Consider the following 26,415-nt stretch of genomic DNA (forward strand, 5'->3'; position numbering starts at 1 on the left):
TTGGTTTGAACACTCTTTTGTATATCAAATTTAGTGTTTTGATTAATTTCTCTCTTATTCTATATAAATTTATTCATTTGACTTTCTACCATACCATCTTTGTTGATTCTGTTGTCTATTTCCATATTTAATTTACCATCTTCACTAAAAATTGTGCCTTAAGTAGTTGAAATGTTTTACTTGTTCTATAGGTTCTCACAATGTAGTTGATATTTTCAATGTTTTTGCCTATTTTCATTGTATTTTTCTTGTTATTGCTAATTTTCGTATCAAATTTATTACAACAGTAAGTTAATTTAGTCAGGGAATCTTGTAGCGAATTTATTTAGAAGTATAACATCACCCACATAACGCGAAGAGCTGTGATTAACATCTCCAATTTTGATATCTGGTTTAATACCACTTTCCTTCATAATGTGATCCATATAGATAATGAATAAGAGGAGATAATATACATCCTTGACTGACACCAGATTGAACATTAAACGAACTTCCTGTACTTCCTTCAATTCTAACTGCTGACTTACATGTCTAATAAAGAGTAAGTATTGCTTGATATAATGTCCCATTGTCGCCACATAACTGTATGTTGTATGGTGACTTTGTCGTAAAGTGAAAATCTGAGCCTGACAGCCTCTATTTGGCTTGAATCTAGCTTGTTTTTTACCAGGCTTCCCTTCCATAATCCTTCTCAACCATTTCTTAAGCATACTTGCATTTTTTCTAAATATATTGTATTTTTACCTTTTTTTTTCTTTGTTCATGTATTTTATTGTTTTATAGGATTTTTTTTTTTTGTGACTTTCCTTGATATATCCTTTTCTAGTTCTGTTACAAAATGTTCCATCACACACTCTCCCTCTGTTTGTTTTTTTCCCTTATTTTTCATTTTGCAGTGGACTTTTGTCTTCTATTTTTGCTTCTTCTTAAGTAGCTTCTTCAATATGGAGGTTACCAATCATGGTATGCCAGAGTGTCTGATCCTCTGCCATTCTTTCGATCTCATAATAGCTCTTGTTACACTAAGCTTCAGTCTTCTTCTTAAGTATTCAAGATACCAAGTAATTTTATATATAAACTTGGTTTTTAATCCTATTTCCCAAGTGAGCAAACAGACAAGTAAGTCAAGTTTGCGCTTTCACATAGTGCAAGTCTAGGCAACTCATGGTAGTGCAACTTGTGGTAAAGGTGGATTAAGCTCTGATCACTTTCCTTAGTATTTTTCCCTTAATGTAAAGCACATCCCCTTGCAGAGATATATGATGCTATGCATCAAACTTGACTTACTTGTCTGTTTGCTCACTTTGGAAATAGGATTAAAAACCAAGTTTATATATAAAATTACTTGGTATCTTTGAATACATAATATACCCAAGTTAAAACAACTTTCTACATCTATCTCTCATCCTGAGATTGTGGCAACTTGTTTAGGTAAAATTCATAAGCTGTGCATTACTTCAACCTTAGCATTGTCAGGTCTGGCTCCCACTGATGAGACCTCAATAAAGGTCGAAACCGGTATGGGTAGTGACCATTGTCTTTAATGCTGGGTAGTGACCATTACCTTTAATGCATAGCATCATACATCTCTGCAAGGGGATGTGCTTTACATTAAGGTATATTGTGTATTCAAGATACCAAGTAATTTTATATATAAACTTGGTTTTTAATCCTATTTCCCAAGTGAGCAAACAGACAAGTAAGTCAAGTTTGCGCCTACACGTAGTGCAACTTGTAGTAGAGGTGGATCAAAGTTTGCATATGCTTAAAGAATTAAAATGATAATATAATTTCTTGCCATTTGTAATATACTTTAAACCCAGCAGTAAAAGTTTTTTTATTTTTTTGGAGTGGGGGGGGGGGAATCATTTCAGTACAGGAAAACTTTGCTTAACACGATTAATTAATCCATCAATTAATGCACACTAAGTGAATACAATAAAAATAGGAATTAAAAAAAATGGGACTTTTTGTGGTTATGAGACCATCGGTACTTTATTAATATAATCCTGCCTACTAGTTTCGCTAGCGACTGTCTATTTTTGTCAAGGCTGAACGGTACACACAAAAAAAATGAGAGAATACAGAAACGTTGCTAACTGTTAGGCAGTTAAGTTTGAAACTATGCGTGCATGTGTTGAGAAGCTTCGGTCATTGTCATGCATTGTCACGTATAGTTTCAAACTTAACTGCCTAACAGTTAGCAACGTTTTTGTATTCTCTCATATTTTTTTGTGTGTACCATTCAGCCTTGACAAAGCTAGACAGTTGCTAGCGAAACTAGTAGGCAGGATTATATTAATAAAGTACCGATGGTCTCATAACCACAAAAAAGTCTAATTTCTAAGTATTTTATGACCAAATATGTATAATTTAAAAAATAGGAATAACTATAATTCATCCATCAATTACCGTAAATTTAGAAAAAAAATTACAATATAAGCTATATTTAGAGGATAAAATCATCCACGTTAATAAAAATTAATTGCTTAAATTTTTATTTGATGTCTAAACATTTCATCGAGCTACGTTTTTTAAAAAAAATTAAGTAAAGATGTTTGAATCATGCTCAACCTTTTCATCTTGTCATGCAATTTGCGATAGCTGGCGATCGCTTTATCAAGATTTTGGCAGACCTTCAAAGCTGCATTCCATATCAGTATTAGCATCAAACAGAATTTCCTTAGCATGCTCAATGTGATTGGAAAAAAACTAGCTCAAGCTCTTTTGCAGTTAGCTTCTTAGTCGTAACATTCTCTTCTTGTTCTCACTCATCTTCTTCTTCTTCATATGCACGCTGTTCTTCTAGTTGAAGGAGATCATTCTTTGCTTAAATGTTTAAATGGGAATCGAGCAACTTTCTCACATCTTCGTTATCCAGTTCATTAAATCCAAGTCCTTTTCCAATTGTTATGATTTCTTCAATAATGTTAGATCATGGATTTTGCGTACGATAATCTAACATAGGCTTGAGTTTAAAGTCGCCTTCTGCATTACCTCCTAATAAAAGCGTAACACGAACTTCAGGTATCTTTAGGAACTTTATCTTAGTTGAGATGCTTCAGTTTTAGCTAGGAAAGTTTTTGTTGGCATACGCTTCCAAAAGAGACTAATTACATCAATGTTGAATATCTGCTGATCATCATTATCACCTTCTTGAATTATCCTTTGCAATTCTTTTGGAAACTTGGCTGCAGAATCTTTATCAGCATGCAGATTCCCCAGTTATTCTTATGTTATTCAGTCCAGCTTGATTTTTAAAATTGTCAAACCATTCTAAAATTGCAGTAAAGCTTTCACATTCTCTTGAAATTTGGTCTCTTTCAACGAGATAAAAAAAGTGATAGCTTTTGCTGGAATATTCCCTGTAGTAAGAAGTATTCTTTTTTGGTTATAATCCTCAATCAAGAATGAGAAGACGCTCCATCTCTCATTAAATCGCTTCTATTTTGGTGATCTGCATGCTTAAAGAAGTACTAGCAGCTTTTCCTTGTTCTTTGTATTCTTTGCTCTTATTTATTATATCCCAAACTGTAGACTCGCTGTATCCCAGCTGTTGCGCAATCATTGTATTACTAGTGCACTTTCATGTCTCTTGGTTACTTCCAGCTTTTCTGCTTGCTGCACATTGGCGACAAAAAAATTTCACATAAAGTAAAAAATCACTTTAACTGATTAATCACTCATGTAAAGCAGGAAATAGTATTATTTCACTCAATCACATTAACTGATTATCGCGTTAGCGTGATTGAATTCACATTATGCGAGGCTTTCCTGTATTTTTGGAAAATTTAGTTCAGTATCATGTGACTTTTTCCAGATCTTCAATACATAAACATAGATCCTCATCTCAGGTGTCTTAAAATCTGCTCCTGACAACCTGATTTGGCCAGGTAATAATTACCTGGAACTAGGGAAGTTTCTGTAATTTTTCCATTCCAATCATTTGTAATTTGACCTGATCACAACTTCTGAATTATGCAGTGCAGCTACTGTAAAACATTTATATTTCCGAATTTGAGCAATTCTGGTTGAACCTCATCTAGTTCAGCTGCCTTTTTACTTTTCAGGTTTCTGATTTCTTTTCTACTTCAAGTATGTATTTATACTTGAAGTAGAAAACTGCTTTATCACATTGCAACTGATGGGGATCCTGTGGATTCATTACAGACTTCTTTCTCTTCAGAAAGTACACACAAACTGTCATTACAAACTCCTTTTGTATTATCACTGTCATCCGAACTATTTTTCTGTTTAAAAAAAGGTACCAATGTACTTATCCATAGTTGAAATAGTAGTCCTACATAAACACAAAAATATTACACGATTTTCTTTGTGCTTCTCGCAATCATGAGCTTTGATAAACAACTGCTAATCTGTTTTTTTTTTGTTGGTTGCTGACTGTTGGTGACAATATATTTATATATTATAAATAAATGCTGTGTATGAAATAAAATTGAGTCAGAAGCCAAGAGCAATGTAATCTGGTGATATTCTTTCCAAAGAGCAGGAGGTTGCAGGCTCTGGGAAATACATCATGGAAAAGGTTGTTCCATAGAACTGAACTAGATTGAATAAAAGATAAATCAGCAGTTCAACTTTAAAAGTATGTTAGGCAACTGTTGGTTTAGTAAAAATGAGAAGACATGTTGGATGTCAGTTCTTCTGAACAGTACACATGAAAATATTTGTAGACGAGATGTGGAAATTACATGTGTAGAGTCGCAGAAGAGAGTCTGGGAGAGAGGGATTGTCAGTCAACTAAACAATCCACGAACTACATCAAGAATTTTTAGAAAAGTTTTGGATGCACTGTGAGAGTAATATTCCAAGGTTTGGCAGATTTAGAATTTGTAGTAAGCAAGTAGCAGGAAAGATGAAAAGTAAGATCTTGAGCATAAAGGATGAAATGATACAAAGAAAGGCTAGGAGTAAGAGTCAGTAATACCATTCAGATATGAGCCTTGTCCATTTCTGAGTTACTTCTTGCAATATGACCTGCCCATTACCAGTTCAATCTTTAAAGGCTCTTATTCTATCTTGATTGGTGATGCTGAGCAGTGATTTTTCCATTTTCCTCTGGGTAGTCCTCAACTTGGTCAGTTTTTTAGTCAGAGTCCATTCACTTCCATATGTCATGACCAGAAGTATATAACTGTCATTTTTTTTTTTTTTCCCAGTCAGATTGGGATGTCTGTTTTCAGTGGCTTCACCATTAAACAAGGTGAATGATCGGAGAGAAAACTAGCACCCCCAGTTACAAAGGGAAGAAGGCATACTATAAGATGATAATATGAAGTCCTAGATACAAAACCTTATCCAATGCTTTGGAAAAAAGCATCTTCGCAGTGATATTTCTCACACTCTTCCTCCTATACATAAATAAACTGTAACCTCAACTCTTATTCATAGTTCAATCAGTTAGAAATATTAGTGCACTCGATTCCTCTTCATTTGAAAAACCTTTTCATGCTCAAACAATCCTCAAGATCTTTTGTAATCATTGTCTTAAACATCACCTTTCTTTTCTTCAGTTATTTAAGTGCAACTTAGTTAACTTCATTTCTACCAAAACACAGTTCTGTCATGTTTCTTGTGAGGAAGATCTCACTTCACTTATCTTTGATAATACTCGGAATTAAAGTCAAAATCAGATTTCTCATCTTGTGCCAATGTCTCTTGCCTTTTCTGGCATAAATACATCACAGCTGTAGTCCCTTTAGCTTCCAAAAAACTTAGTATCTTCTTCTGTTCATAAACAGAAGAAGATACTAAGTTTTTTGATAGAAGAAGATATTGATTTTCACTTGTGCTAAAGACTCACTCCTAAACTTTAAATATTGTTTTCACATTTGTATGGTGCATTTAAAACCTTAAAAATGCATGATACCGTTTAGGAGACTGCAGTCTTAACAGGTAATCTCTCTCCCTCTCTCTATCACACAGAGCCACTTCATTTGCTTTCTTATAGCTCCCCCTGCATGTGGAGCACCTGTATAGGTGGAAAGGACCTCCCAGTGACCTCCTTTTTCTGTAACCCTTTGCTTCTGTTTGCTCTACCTCTGATACTTTTTTGCTTTCTTGTTCTCCAGACCCCCATCAATAGGATCCAATTGGCCTCAACTTTGGGAGAAAAAATATCAGTAATCCTGGATAGTCCAGCCAGGATCAGTTAGCTAGCAGACTTGCCTCAATTGGTGTCACAGTAGTTCTCGGTTTCCATATTCTGGGGGGGAGCAAGGATTGCTGTGATGAGTGTGTGGAATTCTGGCTTGAACCTTTTCTCTCTCTCTCTCTCTAGTATGAATTCATCTTCAAATTTATCAGGGACCCTCAGTGTATCAGATACATTCTGATACCATAGAAACAGAACATCAGAAATATATATATACTACCTACCATCTTTTCTAATCATAAATTCAATGGGTGAATGAGCATTTTGCTAAAAAAAAATGTCACCCTTCTTTATTTGGAAGGTTGGCAGATCCCTATAATCTGAGACAAGAACTTCCATTTATAGATATGTTAGTAAAAACATGTTCTAAGAAACATTCAGACCAACTCCTCTGCATTACAGTAATCCCCATGAATAGCCTTGAACCGTTCAACAAGAGTGAGATCTTAATGTTCCAAATTAGGACATTTTTTATGAAGTAAAGGACTAAGTCCAACATAGTGATGGACATAGGATGGTAATCTTTTATGAACCAGGAATCCTTATGTTTAATACCCTTTAACTTCTAGCATCAGTTACAGTAGGCTATATCAACTACCCTATCAAGCTTTATATCTTGAATCCTTTGAGATGTTTTTGATGTTCTCAGAAATACTATGTGGCAGTCAGTACAGTAACAAGGGTATGAAGTGCCTGTGGCAAGTGTCTAATTTGCATTCTCTCTAACCCAGAAATGACAAAAATTTTGAAAAATTGAAATGTAACAAGTTAAATTTTATAAATGCAATATTCTGATTTTTAGTGGAACCTGTGGCCTAGTAATTAAATAATAAAGCAACACGTAAAAACCACAGTGATATCTTTAATTATTAAAAGGACAGATATTTTGTACTAAAATTAATAGTACATCTTCAGTGTCTGTAACAGTAATAGGAATGGAATACAAGCAAAACATTCGGTGGATCACCTATTAAAATACAATTGTTACCGCTTGCTAGGGAATAATAGAAATAACAAATTTAATCTATTAAGATAAATGGTTTTTTACATAAGATAAAAGTCTCCCAGAACTTTGAGAGAGACATACAGTCATTTCTATTTAAATTCGGCCAGTGTAAGATAGTTTCGCAACTTTCTTTGAATAAGCGTTCATATTTGAATCTGCATCTATGGAGGAGAACTGCTTTATTCCACTGGACACTATGAGTAGAGTCAATACTGTGCTGCTCCAGACCAGACTTCAGAGGTTTGTTATAATCAATATAATATTGATGTTCCTTTGTTCTTTTTTCCAAAGAACGGCCGGCCAGTTTGTCCAAAATAAGAGACATCGCATTTGCAAGGTATTTGGTAAACGCCAACCAAAGATAGAGAAGACAATTTATCCTATATAGAAGGTAATAAAGAAGAAATTTTGTTGATAGGAATATATGTTGGAATCAATTAATACTTTTTTTCAGAATTCTACGTATAGGTTCTGAGATTCCTGGAATACGGAATAGGAACTCTGCGGACTGTTGAAGAAACTGTAGGTATTGGAACATAAGAGTCAAGTATCTTTTGGATTCGATTGGAGTTGTAATCATTTGATTCCATTAACTTTTTAATGATGGAAAGTTCTTGTTGTAAGATTATTGGGGAAGAACAAACTTTATGTGCTCTATGAATTAGAGATTTAAGAATGCCAAATTTTTGAGACATGTGGTGCACAGACTTTTTGTGAATGTATCTGCCAGTAAATGTGGGTTTTCAAAAGACGCTTGTAGATAAGAAATTTCCTTTTACTACTTAAAGATATCACTGTGATTTTTACGTGTTGCTTTATTATTTAAATGCAATATGTTAAATACTTACTATTAACCCCATCAAAATGAGTTGCAGTGTGTTGCAGAATTTGTGTGTCTAAAGTGGCGTATTGCTGAAATTTAAAAATACAATATAAAATAGCGGACTTTTATATCTATTTATTTATTTTTATTTTTTAAATTTTTGACGTTTTGCTCCCCAAACCTAGTTCTGCCCGTGGAGGGTGCCTCTTTCGCCATGCCCGCATTACGGCACTGATGACAGTACAGCGCATGCAATGAAAGAATGCAGGTAGAAGGATGAGAACGAGATCTAGAAGATCAAAACAGACATAATGATCCATATAGCAGGCAGAGAAGTTTATCTAAACCCTCTTATGCTGAGAAGATAACAAATATTGAAGGAGATGCCAAATTGGTATGTGTGGCCCACTTTATCACAAATACATCCACTGTATGGACCATTATGTTCTGAGAAATACTGTATGGCAGTACAGAGCATGCAATGAAAGAGTGCAGGTAGAAGGATGAGAACGAGATCTAAAAGATCAAAAACAGACATAATGGTCCGTATAGCAGGCAAAGAAGTTTATCTAAACCCTCTTATGCTGAGAAGATGACAAATATTGAAGGGGATTCCAAATGATATGTGTGGTCCACCTTATCACAGCTACATCAACTCTAGGGTCCAAAAGCAGGACAAAGACATTCTTCTGTGGATATTAGATTGCATGATCGTGGTGTTGAGCTAAACCTCAGAATTCTAAAATGCTGATGAAACTGGTGTTCTGGCTATATTATGTGAAGTATGCCAAACTATGGCAAAGTCCGCTTAGTGCAGATCCAGATTCATAACTGTGCTCATTGACATTCGTATCACTATGATGTCTGTACTCCCTAGTTGAACTTACACACATTTTTAGCATTCCTCTCAAGATGATCTAGTTTCTGTTGGCTTGCTGTATTAGATCTCACCCTCCCAAATGATTTCACTAGGCACCTGATGCCAAATCCATTCAAGTGCATGCCATCCCTCTCACACAAGTCTTTTCTACCATCAACCTCACTCCAGATAATATCCAAAAATCCACACCCATTTCTTCTACATAGGCTGCTGCAGTTCAGTCTTTTGCAATTCTTTCCCTCCTTATCTCATTACTCCAATAAACTAACAGTTTTCACTTTCTGACTTTTCTTTCTCACTTCTTCTTCCATCAGTTCGTTCATGTCCTCTCCCATACTGTATTTATCACTATTTAAATCATTAGTTCTGACAAGCACTACCATCTCTCATTTATCTGTTTCTCAGGTGAATTCCTTGCATCTTTTATTTTACTCTTGGGAAGCTGCTTGTAGTAACTTTGTCGTCAAGCTCAAATTTAATTATTGAATCATCATATCATATTACTTTTTTCTTATATTCTAACCAACTTAAAGTTGATAAGGTACTTATGACACTCCATTATTTTCTTTTTTCATCTAGTTTTTATAAATATTTCTCTGTTTTCTCTAACTTCATGGTCGATTTTCTGATAATTCCTTTTGATGTGGAAATTTCATATGTTAACTTTATTTCATTTTTCTCTTAAATATAAAAGTTCTCATTTTGGATTCTATGTTATCCTTAGCTTTCAGAGCAGCACTGAAATTTGGTCTGCAGATGTGCTAAATACAACAAAATTTATAAAAATCACAATAATATAGTAAAATACACTAAATCTAAAAATAAGAAAAAAAAACATTTGATAAATTAAAAAAAAATCATAAATCTTATAGGAACTTCAAATTATGCATCTGCACACAAAATAGCATTGAACTAAACTCCATATGATGCTGCTATTTGTTCATTCATCAAACTGTTCATTCTGTCAAGCTCTTCACTGAAAATTTTGCCTGAATAGCTATTCTATAGGTTCTTAAAATAGGATATAGTTGATATTTTCTATGTTCTTTCCTGATTTCATAGTTCTATATAGATGCTAATGACTTAACATTAATTGCCTTAGAATTCTGTAATTATATGCACCAGTAAGAATGTAAACACACATCCTGACAGCTAAGAGGAAGGCAAAGCAGAAGTGGGATGAGTCGGGAGTGGAAGAGGACAGAGAGGTGTATACAGAGAAAGAAAGCAAGAAACCAAGAGAGTTGTGGCATAGATGAAGGCCATGGTATATCATGATCTGCATGATCAATTAGAAACAAAGGAAGGACACAGAAAAATTTACCAACTAGCAAAATGTAGAAATAAAGCAGCAAAGGACATCTTACATGTGAAGCAGGTCAAAGATGCTGAAGGAAGAGTATTATGGAGGGATGTGGATATAAGAAACAGATGGAGAATAGATGATGAAGGACTTTTGAATGAGGAAAATGTGAGGACTCACAGAGAAGATGAACAGCCTTCTGAGAGGATGGTGCAGAACGTCAGTAGAGTGGAAGTGAAGGAGGCCATGAAGAGGATGAAGAATGGAAAATCGGTGGGCCCTGACAGGATTCCAGTGGAGGCATGGAAGGCACTGGGAGGGGGGGGGGAAGACCTACTGTGGGACCTGTTCATGAAAGTTTGCCAACAGAAAAATATACCCGAGGAATGGAGGGAAAGTACTCTTGTCCCTGTCTACAAGGGTAAAGGGGATGCACAAGACTGTAAGAATTACAGAGGAATAAAGTTGATGTCCCACACAATGAACATCCTAGAAAGGGTTCTTGATGGAAGATTGAGGATGGAGATTGCAAAGGAACAATTTGGCTTCATGCCTGGTCGATCAATGAGAGATGCATGCTATCTTTGTGTTACGGCAGATGATGGAAAAGTATCGAGAGAAACAAAGGGAACTACATCTGGCATTTATTGATCTGGAGAAAGCATATGATTGAGTGCCAAGGCAAGAAGTCTGGAGGTGTCTGAGGGAGAAGAAGGTACCAGAGAAATATGTCAGATTGGTGCAGGTGTACAAAATTGTGAAGACAAGAGTTCGGACCTGTCTGGGACAGACAGAAAGTTTTCAAGTGACAGTTGGCTTGCATCAAGGGTCAGCATTAAGTCCGTTTCTGTTTAATATTGTGATGGAGGTGATGACGGAGGAGGTGAGAGAAGACACGCCTTGGACAGTGTTGTATGCAGATGACATCTTGCTGTGTGCAGATTGAAGAGATGAGGTGGCAGCTAAACTGGAAAGCTGGAGGAAAGTACTGGAAGAAAGAGGCATGAGACTGAGCAGAAGTAAGACAGAGTATATGTGTTGCAAAGTGGATGGTGGACAGGAAACAGATCTGGAGCTGGAAGAAAATGTCATCCGGAAGGTGAGGGACTTTAGATACTTAGGTTCAACATTGGAAGAAGATGGAGAGGCTAAGATGGAAGTGCGATGCAGGATACAAGCAGGTTGGAGGAACTGGAGTGCTATGTGATAAGAAGGTGCCAATCAATCTGAAAGGCAAAATCTACAGGACAGTAGTGAGACCAGCTATTCTCAGGATCGTCTGAGAAATGACTATGTGAGGGGAACAGTGAAAGTTACAAACTTAGGAGCAGAGATACAGGAGGCAAGGTTGAGGTGATTTGGTCATGTGATGAGGAGGGAGTAAGAGTATGTGGGGAGAAAGGTCATGCAGATGGATGTGAAAGGGAGGAGCAAGCGTGGGCGGCAAAAGAAGAGATGGAGGGAGCTGGTGGAAGAGGACTTGAGGATGAAGAACTTGGATGTAGTTACAGCCCAAGACAGGAGGATGTAGAGGAGACTCATCATGTACATCGACCCCACTTAAGTGGGACAAGCTGAAGAAGAAGAAGAAGAAGATTGTAGTTTTCTTTTCCAAGTTTGTCATAACAATTATTCGGTTTAGTCAAAGAATCTTGATTATTTGCAATGGATTTATTTAAGAGTATAACATCATCTGCATAATTAAATTAAAGATGCCAAGAAATTATATTCTTATTTAATCCTTTATATAAGTGTAAGCGAACAAAATTTGCATGTGGAATATCTTCATAACTAGGCTACTTCTATATAGATGCTAATGACTTCACAGTAATTGCCTTAGATTCCTGTAATTATACACACCAGAAAGGATGTAAACACACACATCCTTTCTGATGTGCATAATGCTGTGCATTATGGGAAAGGCCTACCCAGAACAGTTTCAATACTTGTTGAGGTCTCATCAGTGATAGCCAGATCCAGAAGAGATACCAAGGTTGAAGTAATGCAGAAGTCATATATTTCCTGTATACAAGTAGTGAAAAGGTGTAACACCTTATTATTAAAATACTCGGGATTAGAATTTTAATTATTATTAAAACAAACCGCATTATGGTGAAGTCTTTAGCTTCTATATTGAAGTAGTGTGGTCTTCAGGATACTTCACATGCAAAGTTGGTTTGGTTATACTTGGGTAAAGGATTAAACAAGAATATCAATTTTTGGCATCTTTAATTTAATTTATAATCAAGAGAGATAAAATTTCAGCATCATCTGTATAAATTATTATTACATGACACCTCCAGGGACTTAAATGACTCATTAAAGGAGGGCACCTACTTTACAAATCTCTGTCTCCACCACTCAATTCACCAACTACAACAAACCACAACCGCAATCATCATCTACACCAATGCCATCTACTGCCCACCACTACCACTAGTATTTTTACAGACAATCACAAACATTCAAACCCGCATCCTTTTGGCTGGAGAGCACTAACCATTCAGTCAAAAGACCGGCAAATAAATAGCTAAGCTGAATATCTTTCATTCTTATATCATGTTTTGATGCTGCTGATACTCCTTTATTTAAGTTAATAAAAAACCTATTAATGTAATGCATACTGGTTGGTAAAGAAGAAATAACTCCTTTAACAATAAAACTTAGCTTTTATTTATTACCTTACATCTTGGGAGTCACGTGACACTCATGTTTTGGAAGATTTCAAAGTTATAAACTGTAAAGTCCGACAGATCATGTTGAGTGCTAAACTTTTGTCAGAACCCAAACTGCTTTTTTAAAAAGAAGTTATTTTTGTCCAAAAATTTTATTAATGTAATTTTTTGAAATCTCTCTATTTTTGAAAATCCAATAGGAGAAGAAAAGATTAATGTATAATATTTAAAATGAACTTTATCTTTTTAAAAAGCAGTACTACTGATAGTCTTTTTTTTTAATCCAGTTGAAATGTGCCAGTCATCAGTATAATTAAAAAATGCACAATAAAGATTCCATAATGTACATATGACATCCTTTAACAACGTTAATTAAAGAATGTCATGTGATGATTGTCCATAGGCCTAATATCTTCTTGATTAACCACCATGGGATCTCCTCAATTTCTCTGAACTCAGGTGACCATATCTGTGCATAGTACTCGAGATACTGATCATTGCTTTGTACAGTGGAAGAATAACTTCCTTGCTTATACAGTTGGTATCCTCGTCAACATTGCAGTTATCTGATGACTTCTCCACTTTAGATATGTGGCATCTACACTTTAATTCACCCCTGGGACCTGTCTTCATTCCCCATTTGTAGCAAGTTCCCATTAATATTACACTTTGTCTGCATTGTTCTCAACTCAAACCTTGCACTTAGCAACGTTGAATTGACATCCATTGCTATTTGCCCACAGAACTAGTTCAGAGTAGCCTGCATGGATTATATATTTTAAATGTCCATCACCTTCCTGACTTTGCATCATCAACTAATAATTATATATTACTGTTCAGCCCAGTCCCAATATCATTAATATACAAGTTAAATAACTTAAACAGGCTAGGTACAGATCTATGTTGTTACTCCACTGGTCACCCTTCTTTTCTTAGACTCGGCACTTCATACATTACTCCCATGTCTTGACAAAATCTAAGAGTCTTTCAATATGCTTGAGCAAATTGCTAAAGCAGACCTACCTTTAAGAAAACCATACTGTACTCTGTACCTTTAAGGAACTAATTATCTATGTCTAATTGTAAAAATATTATTTCATGATAATACATGGCAGTTGTTTATATATTTGTATGTAGTTGATATGGTTGTTTATATCAAGTTTTATTCACAAGCCTTTTGTGCATAATTTTTGTTAGAAACATGAAAATGCTTCTAACAAAAATTATGCATAAAAGGCTTTTGTATATATATGAAAATGCTTGCTTTGTAATCTCATAAAATTTAAATATTTATTTCACTTTATAGAAACAAGTTTGAATTTCATTTATTTGAATATAGAAAAGAAAACTTGATGCAGTCTATTATTATATGCGAAGTCTGGCCGCAAGTAATCCCTTCCTTTCAGCTCGAGAAAGTCTTCTTTCTTTATTTGAAGAAACCAGGAAAAAGGTGAGTTGGCTTGGCTTATTTAAAAAAAAAATACTGAAGGTGTTTCTTTCACTGTGATTTCATTTTAAGAGTTGATTTTTTGGGGAAGATAATTATCATCATCTGGTGTGAGACCACTACCCCCTCTTAGACTGAATTAATTTTCCAGTTTTTGTTGTAATACTCTTTCAAACCTGATTCTCCATCCAACCACAGCTATTTGTTAGTGGGAATTATATAAGTGAAGAAGAATGTGCATTGCTTTGGGAACTTATAGCAGAAGTCTTAAAAGCAAATTTCATGTGGATATGTATCTAATACCAAATAATTAAGGAGTTCTATCTTACATTAAAAATTGACTATGGAATTTTCAGTAGTACAATATAACAATATAATAATAATAATATTATTATTATTATGTGACACCTCCAGTGAGTCCAAAGACTCATCGAGGGAGAGTGTGCCAACAGCAGCAAACGATTCTCCCCTTCCAACTGCTAACCGCGCTCAAAGTTCCTTAACTTTTTGCATGAGCTTTAGTAGCAGTGGCTCTACCAATCGGCCAACCTTTAACTCAAAGGTTGGTCGATTGGTAAAGTTTACTCAATATACCAGCTATTGCATTCTGTTGTAAACCTTGCAATCATGCTGAAGGTTGATTCATCTTGCTCTCCATGTTTTTTTAATGCTTATAATGTTCACAGATTTTGTGATTGAAATATTATTACTACCATCTGAATACTAGCAGTGTATTTTAAATTGCAGAATTCAAATTCAAAATGTTTAGCAAGTTTTCCAATTATGAAAAGTGGAACAATTCCTAACATTCATATTTCATCTGAATGTGTAGGTAATAAGATATTGCTGAATGAGAAAAAATTATTATAGTACAGTAGAGGCCTCAGTATAATATTGCTTGAAAGATTTCTAGAGCATCCATGTTCTATAAATGAGTTATATGGAAGATTGCATATGAGTTCATCATAAACACATGTTCAGCATCTTAGATCTAGGGATCAAATCCAGTGTTGGAATTTTGGAATTGGCTTGATGCTCATTTCAAGACCTGCTGGTGTCAAAAAGAACTTGCATTCCATATGTACAGTTGGAGACAAAACATACTACTGTAGAATGTAATTTGTGATATCACCTGTGTTGATAATTATATTGTCTATGCATCATTTCTTTATTTTTGAAACTCATCTTATGGGTGCTATTTATCTACACTTTCTGTGAACTGAGTTGCCACTTCTTTTAGATACATTACCTGTGGCATCGTAGCATTATATGTACATGATGGAACTTTTCTGTTTTCTTCTATGTGAGAAAACAGAACTATTTCACTCGCCTTTGGATATGTCGTGCAGAGTGTATAAAACTGGTCATTTAAGTCTGCAACTATCTCTAGATAAAAACCCTTTGGTTTTTTGCTTGGGGTGAATGAAAGTGCCAGACAAAAGTGGAAACACAATCTGCATGTTTGGTTGCACGTTACATGCTGTCTAACACAAAGGACAGGCCTAAGGAGCTGTAGGCTTTAGGTTCCACTCAAATGACTGCATTGATTATCAAGGCTGAGAGTTAAGTAAGCATTTCACCTGGTATATTTGCTTATTCTTTATTGCTAATTTCAACTATTGAAACTTTCATAGACACACTTTCAGAAATTAAAACAGCCAGACCTCTGCTATCTGCTTCAAAAATTAAGCACATTTCCCCTGACTTTCTCTCTCTCTCTCTGTGTATATTATACAGTTATTTATTTAGCATATGATGATATAGCACATCATCTCATTAAACCAATATAAAGTTGTTGGTTGTAATGTAATTTTTGTGTGTGTTCTCTGTCTAATTGCCTGTATGTGGGTTAAAAAAACCTGAGTTTCCAGTAGAAATAACACTACTGATTTTGTATGAGAGGGGTTAACTTACTTTCAGTTGAAAATATCCATGTTAAAGATTCCTCTTGTTACAACAAGAATTGAACACTGTTCTTTTCCATTTGGAAGGCACAATGTCCCATCTTTCTTTAAATTTGAAGAAAGATTGGACATTGTCTTGGACATCTTCTAAAATAGTAGAGAATTTTAGAAGTTCCTCTACAGAGGAATATAAAATTTTACTATAACAAACTACTGAAATCTCAATGCAATACTGAAGAAAATTTCTATAGTCAACTACTGTGACTTTTTTCTTCTTTCCAAGCTTATTATAGAGTTGTCTGCGTGTTATATACACAGGCAATTGTAGAAATGTTTGCTTATATATAATGTTTCTTGAAAAATATCTACATATTCAGTAGATGTGTGCTATTACAAAGATTATTATAAGGAAATGACAAACTATGAAGAATCCTGACTAAAGTCCCATACCAGCAAATCTTTGTTTAGTTCGATATTGAGAAGAGCAAGATTTTTAATCACTATTAACAATCATACAAGCAAAGAAACGGCCACAAGGTTTCATTTCAGTAATATCCTGTAAACCCCCCCCTCAAATGTTTATAGCAGGAATTTGGTGATGATGCTGATTACATATGGTTGCCTGTCACATCACAGATTTTGAGGAGTGGAATTGGCACCCATTATTTTTGCCAAAATCCATAAAATGAAGATAATCATGAAAAGTAGCATCCATTTAATAGTCAAGATTTCCAGGTCCAGCTAATTTTACATCACCAAGGTACAAGGTAAAATTAAAATTAAAACTTGTAAAATTTTACAAGGATACCAAGGATTGAATTCTTGTAAGCTCTCAGGTCAGTTTACAAAACTTGCATTGTTTCTGCAAACATTCAGCTTTGAAATAATGTTGGATGTAGTATCTACATTTTCAAGCAGATGACATTAGACTGACTCAATGTTCTGAAATTCTTTACATGCTAATGATGCCATACTTATTTTTTAACTAATTCTACCCATCACAATTGACTGTTAGGAGTGGCTCATTTTCATGTAGTACTGATTTAATATCCTGTAACCCCCCCCCCCCCCAAGTGTATATAGCAGGAATTTGATGATGATGCTGATTACATATGGTTGCCTGTCACATCACAGATTTTGAGGAGTGGAATTGGCACCCATTATTTTTGCCAAAATCCATAAAATGAAGATAACCATGAAAAATAGCTTCCATTTAATAGTCAAGATTTCCAGGTCCAGCTAATTTTTTAGTGTTTCCTACCATGAATACTATAGTACATTAGTATTATGGATGAGCTAAGGTTTTTAATGTTTTTTACATTTATTCAGAAACCCTGCTCTAGAGAACAAACATGAACTTTTTTAAAGCTGCTTCAGGCCTCCAGCAATAACTGTTCTCTTCTACAAGGAGTCAAGATTTTTTTCAGAAGCATTTCTTAAAAATACCATTCCAAATGTAAGAAATAAGACAGGAGTTGAGTTCTGCTGTGGCATTGAAGTTACAGCTGGGCCAGATTTCTCCTGAAGAATGGTTTCGAGAGCAGTATTTAACATCATAAGCAAATGTACATTGAATTGGGTTTGGAATAGAGGAGGGTTGTTAATATACAGAAGGAAAAGAATGAACCCTCTGTGTTATCCTTTTCACAAAGAATAAAGACTGTTCTGTGCCACGTTGATTTAGTGCCACAGTTAATGTGGCACTAAATCAAGATCCTTATGAGAAAGAATAATTTTTCATCCTCTAGTTTATTGAGACCCTCAGCAACCCTAACCATTTCAGAAACCGTAGAATCACCAAAAGAAAACCAAAGTAAGCAACAAAAAAGAAAGAACAAAAGAGAGATGATATGATTGAGACTTTCAAACTTCTGAAAGGGTCATACAGAATTTTAATTGATGGAATTTTTCAATTTATGGAGGGTGGGGAAAGGACAAGAGGGCATCCTTAGAAGCTGAGAATGAATGCCGCTAAGAAGGGGGTGAGTGCTAGATTTTTCTCTCATAAGATCTTAGAAAGGACAAAGTTTTTACTACATCGATGATGAATATACTTTGTCTTATTAGTTAATTTGTCATTAGTAAAATTTTCAGCAAGAAAATATTTTCTAAATTTAACTGTATTTGTGATACCACTCTTTTAAATGTTTTAGTATGAACAGCAAGACAAGAAGCAAGTAGCTGAAAAAATTGCTGAAAGGCAAACCAGAATGAAGAGACAAGATGAGGATATGGTAAATGTTGATGAAGAAAGAATTGAAATATGGATTCATCCAAATGGATCTAGCTGTTTAAGGCCAAGTAGATTGGATGGACAGAAGGATGATCTCGACTGTATGTCTACTGTAGATGTAAGCCCTTTTAATATAATAAAAGATAATTGATTTAAAAGAGTAAATATAAGGAATAAATATTTTATTTTCTCAGTCTCTTTTAAGCAGCAAAATTTGGCTGTCTGTATGTATGTGACAAAAGTAACAATAAAACATGCAGACAGACAAAAACAGTGCCATCACTCATTGCATTGTTTTGTCTGTCTGCACATATGTTTGTGTGCACTTTCTTCTAAAATTGAAGAACACAGGTATCTGCTGGTCATTAATTTACTGTCCAGCTTAAAACTTCTCAACCACTTCTTCTCTTCCTTTACTTTCATTTTTTTTTCTCTTCCTCTGTTCTTTGGAACAGCCTCCTTTTCTTATGATTTCCCCAAAGGCTCAAGGACATATTGGTAGATGTGTTTTTTGAATAGTTGAAGAGTAGCTGCATCTCCTTAACCTTATGCCCACATGTGGCACTAATGTGCTTTAGGTTGTACAAACTTTTATTGTTATTATTATTATTACATGAGAAACTGCATGTAGTCCATAGACTCATCAAAGGAGGCAACTTAAACACTATTCCAATACTAACCATCATCTGCATACTATCTGTCATATTTTGCTTTGAATTCATTCACCACCAACATGTTGCCTACAATGGACTTATAGACCTGTTAAGAGGAATGGGGAGCACTATTATCACCAAAACTACGAATAGATTTTGAAGTAGGAGAGAGAAGGTCATGTCCAGACCCTGGGGTATTCCAGCATTGACAAAGAAGTCTGGAAGAATGATGACATACAGCAAATAACCCAGTGAGGAAGCTGAAAATCCAGTCAAAAAAAGCACAGGAGAGAGAGAGAGACCATAAAATGGTAGCTTGTGCAGGAGAATTCATGGACAATTCATCAGCGACAATTTATCGTAGCGCGGACAATTCATCAAGAGGAAAATTTATCGCAGAGAAAATTCATTGCAGGGGAAAATTTATCACAGGGAAAATTCATTGCAGGAAAAATCATTGCAGAAAAAATTCACTGAAAGCATTATTCACTAGAAAATTGAAGTCAGTTTGGTTTAACACGTGTTATGTAGAGGTGTGTGATATTTGATAGTAAATTGTATCTAAGAGATACCATGAACTCCAATGTCAGTTTTGTATTGGTTTAGGTTTTTTTTTTTTTATTTACCATTGAAAATTGCTGGAAAAATATATCGACAGGATAATCCATCAGATGTTGAAGAGATTCAGTGAATGTTACTCAAGTCCGATGAGAGAATGATAGAGTCAAATGCGAAAGTGAAAGCGATATTTAATAGTAAATTGTATCTGACAGATACCACAAACTCCAGTGTCAGTATAGTATTGGTTTAGTTTTTTTTTTTTATTTGTTTCTTTTTTTCAATAATTTCTATATTCTAACTGAAAATAAATAAATCATGTATTATATTGGTAGTGTTTTTTTTTTAAGTTTTATCGCATTTTTATATTTTATATTTATATTTTTATATTTTATATTTATTTTATATTATATTATATTGTTATATATTTTATTTTATATTTTATCACATACTGATAATGAATGTATCTCTCGGATACACGTGATCTAACCTGCAATTTTTACGACCGCGACCTCCACAGGGTTAACCTCCCAACCGGCCAGGACGTATATATATGTCCAGCAAATCCTGGATACACTTCAGACCACCTGTTGAAAAAACATGGATATCAAGTGCATTTGACTGTCATATCCATTAGAGAGTGCAATAATCCTTCACACTGATGAGAACACTTAACCAGATTACCTCGCGTACGTAGCTATGTTCCATTACCTATTGCGCAGTTGCTTGCTGTTTGCTCGGTAACTGGAGTCTAAATTATATTACCTTCAAGTTTTTTGCTACTTGTTTTATTATATAATTATAGTTTTTAATGCCAGTGCAAATATGAGATCCTTTCATATTTCTTCACTTAAGATTGTATCACTCTGGAGAACAATGGCACTATCTTTTTTTTTTTTTTCTCTCTCTCTCTCTCTCTCAGAACTTGATTCAAGATAATTATTTTTGTCAAACAATTATTTTATAAATTCATAAAAATCCGAATCTTAAAATAAATACAGCCTCCATCCGTTACAAATTGTTTTCTTTATTTTTTTATTCATAATCTTAGTTAGAAAATTAATTCACAGATTGCACGAAGGTTCGCTCTTTTACAATATTACCTTATAGATAATCATACGTAAATCTTGAATCATATCACATAATGTATAATGTTAATAACATTGTTATGTCATTGTTTTTCTTATTTTATATCTTCCCTTTCTATCTTTCAATCGCTATTTTACTTCTTCAGATACTGGGCCTAATATACTCACATCTAGGATTGTTTCCTCTTCAGATACTGGCAAATTTATATTATGCTGTGCCAGCCAGTATCCTATAGCAGAAAAGATCCTTACTCAGGGAGACAATACTAGATTCTGAGGCATTCTTACACTATATTTTACTTTGATACGGCTGTATAGATTCAGACTGCAGTCATGACCTAAATCTATGATTATATACACTTTCTAATTCCTTCCCACCAAAAGAGGTTCTATTTTTATAAGTGGTAATTCGGAATCGTAATCAGGCATGACTCAGGTATAGGCAAATAAATCATGTTTATAGGAATATCAAAGCAAAATACACTAATGAAATTCAGACATTCAATTTATCTCAATACTAAATAAGGAAACTCAAGTTAAAAGATCAACACACTTTAAATTTAAATCAAAGGTTATAAAGCATGTAAGACACAGTGACTGCTAATTGGAATAGATAGCAAATGAAAGTTAAATTCAAAATTCCCTTCTGCAAGCTATTCATAAGATATAACTAACGTTCTAATGTTATTCAGTTACTAATAAATTAAGTCTACAGTCATAATCTTGTTATGTCAAATCAATCACATACAACACAATAGACCTCTTCCAAACAATTCTTCTTTTTCTCAAAAGGAGACTAAGTATCTAATTAAAGTCTGTCCACAAAGTTCTTTAGAATAATGTTCATAATTTACATTCACAAGTAATTTTCTCTCTTCTAAGGAATTCTAAATGCAAAATAGAGTAATTCTACTTTACCGAACTTTTTCCGACGTCCTTCAGCACCACGTGTATGTCTGGTCACTTCTTGTCTATTGGCTGTTCTTACGCCAGCAAAGGGGCTTCGCTGTCTTCATAATTACTGCCGATCACAGACTTGATTCTTTGCATCTCAGGAAACATCTCTATTCCTCTCGATGGGACTCTTCAGCGAGGGCTCGATTCTGCTAGGGCTGGAAAATTTCACCTTCAGCTCTGCGTGGAATCCTACAACATTCTCAGGAAAGCTCGCCATCCGACATCATAGCACTGACACTTCATCCCCTTTACTCGAACCACTGGCTAACTTCCGAACCAGGAACCAGGAAAAATGATAAGGCAAGAGAGAGCCGATACGGCGCTCATTCCCATATATTCTTCGTTCGAGCGCCCCCTTTTTTCAGAGTCTCCTTTGCACACGACCTATATCTTTTCTCCCCTTGGGTTCATCCCTTGCTCTTCCCTTTGCTGTTATACTCTTGTATTCACGGAATTCGTGTCGACATACTTTCCGTGCAAGCTACTGCCTCCGGCATTATGCTGGACACATGTAGTTGTATACCTTCTATGAATTATTACTTAATATCTGTCTGGTGACTCACAATCATTCTATACAGCTAAAGTGAGGCTTAAATAATTTTAACAAATTTCTCTTTTAAGACAATCTCTAATTCGATTTTGGTATGATCACAATAGATTAAAATACATAGGCACATAAAATAAAATGCAATTTTATACATATGTGAAGAAGTTTCACTTTAATTTCAGCCGATGTGCCGGTATTTCTCTTCGTTTGTGTAGTTCAGTATGTTAGACCTAATGAATGATTTCTTTGGAAGATTCCTTCATTCAGGATCTAACAACGTAATCTGTAGTTCTTTGCACTTCAACTTTCGCGGTTTCCTGGAATCGCTCATTACATATTGAAATGAACGGTTATTATGAAGTGAACTGTTTTGTACGTATTTTCTGCTAATTTTGATATTATCGGCAATTTTGAAGTAGCAATACTTTCCCTACAGTTTATCATTTGAAACACATATAGGTGCATGTGTCAAAATGAAATTTTATTTTGACTCACTTTTCATAATAGAATTAAAATTGTATTTCATCTTTGACGGCTCACTCCCTCTCCTTCCACACACAAATACTGCTAGGTAACATTTGTGCATCTTTTTGAAATCGATATTTTTCCAAAGTAATTGTACCAGATAACTTTTAATATTCCGATACTGAAATTAAATTGTGATTATTACAAATGAGCAAATTTTGTATAATTTCTCATTTATATTATGAGATGCAGTTCATTTATATTATGAACTGCAGCCAAGGAGAATTGAAGTTGTATTGCGAGATAGTGAAAAGAGCTGATTTGAGGCTATTTGGTGTGAGATCGAGACTGGCAGAACAAAACATACAGTTGGGTGCTGCTATAGACCAGGTGATGGAATAGATGGTGGAGATAGTATGCATAAGCAAATAGAAGCAATGAGTGGAAGGAGGGTAATTATTATGGAGGATTTCAACTATGGTAACATTGATTGGAAGGAGGAGAGGACACATGTGAGGAAGGAACTGGATTTTATTCAATTATTAAGGGAGCTATCTGAGACAGCATGTAATTAAAAATACTAGGGGTTTGAGAGTACTTGACCTGGTAATAGCATCTGAGAATTTGTCTTGACCTGGGAGGTAGCTAAAGGTGTGGAATTTTCGATTAAGACCGGGTATATGTGGAATTACCATGCTGGCAAGTATGACAAGCTTAGGAGATTGTTTGGTTCAGTGCCATGGCATGTAAAACTGCAAGGGCTGGATGTTGATAGAGCATGGGAAGTGGTCAAGGAGCATTTACAGGAGGTTATGGCTGATTGTATACCTAGAGTCCGAATAGTAAAACAAGTAGAGGTTAAATGGATGAATGACACCATTAAGCTTGAGCTGCAAAAAAAAAAAAAAAAAAGAAACAACTGTGGAGGGAATTTAAAGAGAAAGGTGACCTTCAGGCACACGAACGGTATAAAGCGCAGGCCAGAAGGGTAACGAGTGTGGTAAAAAAAGCAAAAGTGAATTATGAAAGGAAACTAGCTATGCAAGCTAATGAGAATCCCAAACAGTTTTTTCAATATGCTGCAAGCAAAAAAAAAAAAAAAAAAACTGTACACAGCAGAATGATTTTAAGGAATGACGATGGTAAAGAAGTCACTGAATCATTGGATATAGTGGAATTACGGAGCGAGCACTTTGCAAGAGTATATCATCCAGGTGGTGACATTGAAAAAATGAAGAAACCATTAGTTTATACGAGAATTGTGATGAATGAAGTGGAGGTGAATAGTCTATTACAGAACCTTAATGTGAATACATCTGTGGGATTGGATGGTATCCCGCACAGGTCTTACGTGAAGCGGCTAAAGAATTATCAGTGCCCTTGACCATGTTGTTTAATCTGAGTCTCGGGTCTGGTTTAGTCCCGAAAGTGTGGAAAGAGGGGAAAATAGTTCCACTGCATAAAGGGGGATCCAAGACTACTGTTGCAAATTACCGACTGATCAGCATATCAGGAGTCGTTGTCAAGGTCTTGGAGAAAGCAATCAAGGGAAAAATACAGGAATTGATTGATGAAAATGAGATACTGTATGGGGGACAGCATGGCTTTGTGAAGGGTAGATCATGCCTCAGTAACTTGCTCAAGTTTTATAACACAGTGACGGCTGAACTGGATAAGGGTAATGGGTTTACAGTGATACTGCTGGACCTGGCTAAGGCATTTGACAGATTGCCACATGGAATTCTAATCCATAAACTACAACATATGGGAATGGATATAGGGTTGGTGAGATGGATAGGTGGGTGGTTGATGGAGAGATATCAGAGAGTAGTTTATTCAGGAGTAGAGTCCAAAAGATGGCCTGTGACTAGTGGTGTGCCGCAGGGTTCTGTTCTTGGACCACTGCTGTTTAATTTATTCATTAACAATATAGGGAAGGATCTATGAGGAACAGTTCATTTGTTCGCTGATGATGCAAAGTTGGGTAGGGCAATAGTGAATGCAGAAGATGTCAAAATCTTGCAGGACGACTTGGATAGTTTGGAGGACTGAGCTAAGTAGAATGAATGTCAATTTAATGTGGCAAAATGTGAGGTTATATATTTTGGGATGAAAAGATTAGCAGCAGTATACCACATTGGTGGAACTGTACTCCAGGAGATTGATGGGGCCAGGGACTTGGGAGTGTTGGTGGATAGGGAGATGAAGTTTAGTGGGCACATTGCAAAAGTGGCTAATTCAGCTCATCAACTCACTTGGTTGTTGAAATATACTTTGACGAGCAGAGACAAGCAAGTTATTGTTCCTCTGTACCGAGCCTTGATAAGACCTCATTTCGACTACTGTGCCCAGATTTGGTCACCTAGGTTTCTTCTTGATGGGGGAGGAGGAGTTGGAGAGGATCCAGAGGCGAGTGACCAAGATGATAGCAGGTCTATGGAATGAACCTTATGAGAACAGGTTGAAGATTTGTGGGTTGCAGAAATTAGTTGGTAGGCGGAAAAGGGGGAGATATGATTGAGACATCCAATTGCTAAAGGTTTCTATAGGATTAATTCAGAGGATATTTTTGAAATCAGGACTGGTGGTGGGAGAACTAGGGGACATCTATGGAAGCTGGGCAATAGCGTAGTTAACAAGGGTGTTAGAGCTGGGTTCTTTACTTTTAGAGTGGTAAATGAGTGGAATAAGCTGCCAGAGTCTGTTGTGGGTGCTATGACGGTGAGTGAGTTCAAGGCAAGTTATGATAGATGCTGTGAGAATGGCGTATAGTTGTGTGGACATGATGTTTAGGGCCTCCCTCGATGAGTCTATGGACTCCCTGCAGTCGTCCATAATAATAATAATATTATTATTTCCTGATAAATATAAATCATTAAATTATGTGATATTGAGGAAATTAATGTTTAAAAAACAGTGTCATCATACAAAAGCAATATCAGAATAAAATTTAAAAAAAATATTTTTTAAAAAAATTTTACTTATATGGAAATTTTTTTTTCACATATATCTGCGATGAATTTTCATGCAATTAATTTTCTCCCACGATTAAATTTCCAGCGATGAATAGCTTCCGTGATGAATTGCCGGAGATTGATTTTCCCATGATGAACTCTCCGGACACAGTGCAGGAGACCTCACTGCTAGATGTGATCAGATGCCTTTGAAATATCGAGAGCGACTACATAGGTTTCTCCAATGAGAATTGCAGAATCCATATTGGTGGTCACTAATTAATTGATGGGGCTCCAGTTAATGAAGAATCTGGTTGTTAATTACTTTTGCCATCATTTTGAGAGTACTGAGATGAGAAAAATAGGATGATAATTTAATGGCTGATTATTGTTCACTTTTTTTGCAGTCTGGATAAGAAGCTTATTTCCATGCTATAAGTTTTAAAAGTTTTTTCCAATCTTATATTGAATACTTTAAACCTGAAAAGTCTGGACTTTCTGAACATGCCATCTTCACTAGACACAGAGTTCATTGGAGAAAGACAAGAGTTCTTCACAAAAGTCAGTTTCTCATGGAACGCCTTTATAAAGAAACATGTGAAACTCTACTTCATTCTCCTAACTTAAACAGATCCGACGGCTTACGTCTGTCCCCTTTATGGGAGATAGTACTTTACAAATCAGCTAATCTTTCCTAACTTTTTATTATATTATATTTTTTTTTTTTTTTTTTTTTTTTAGGAAAGT

The 26,415-nt window shown here is 35.3% G+C and overlaps 1 protein-coding gene across 1 annotated transcript in view; it reads left to right on the plus strand.

The window, feature by feature from the left end:
* The window catches only part of LOC150109990 (telomerase-binding protein EST1A-like), a 478,068-nt gene that overhangs the window by 187,254 nt on the left and 264,399 nt on the right, over window positions 1–26,415 (plus strand). The window contains exons 7-8 of the mRNA XM_090390470.1: window positions 14,202–14,312; window positions 18,367–18,564. Coding sequence (XP_090246596.1) covers window positions 14,202–14,312; window positions 18,367–18,564 — 309 coding nt within the window. The remainder of the gene's footprint in view (window positions 1–14,201; window positions 14,313–18,366; window positions 18,565–26,415) is intronic.

Source organism: Typopeltis vanoorti, chromosome 1 (genome assembly GCF_054136105.1).
Source record: "Typopeltis vanoorti isolate ZY-2024b chromosome 1, IOZ_Tvanoo_1.0, whole genome shotgun sequence".
Lineage (NCBI taxonomy): Eukaryota > Metazoa > Arthropoda > Arachnida > Uropygi > Thelyphonidae > Typopeltis > Typopeltis vanoorti.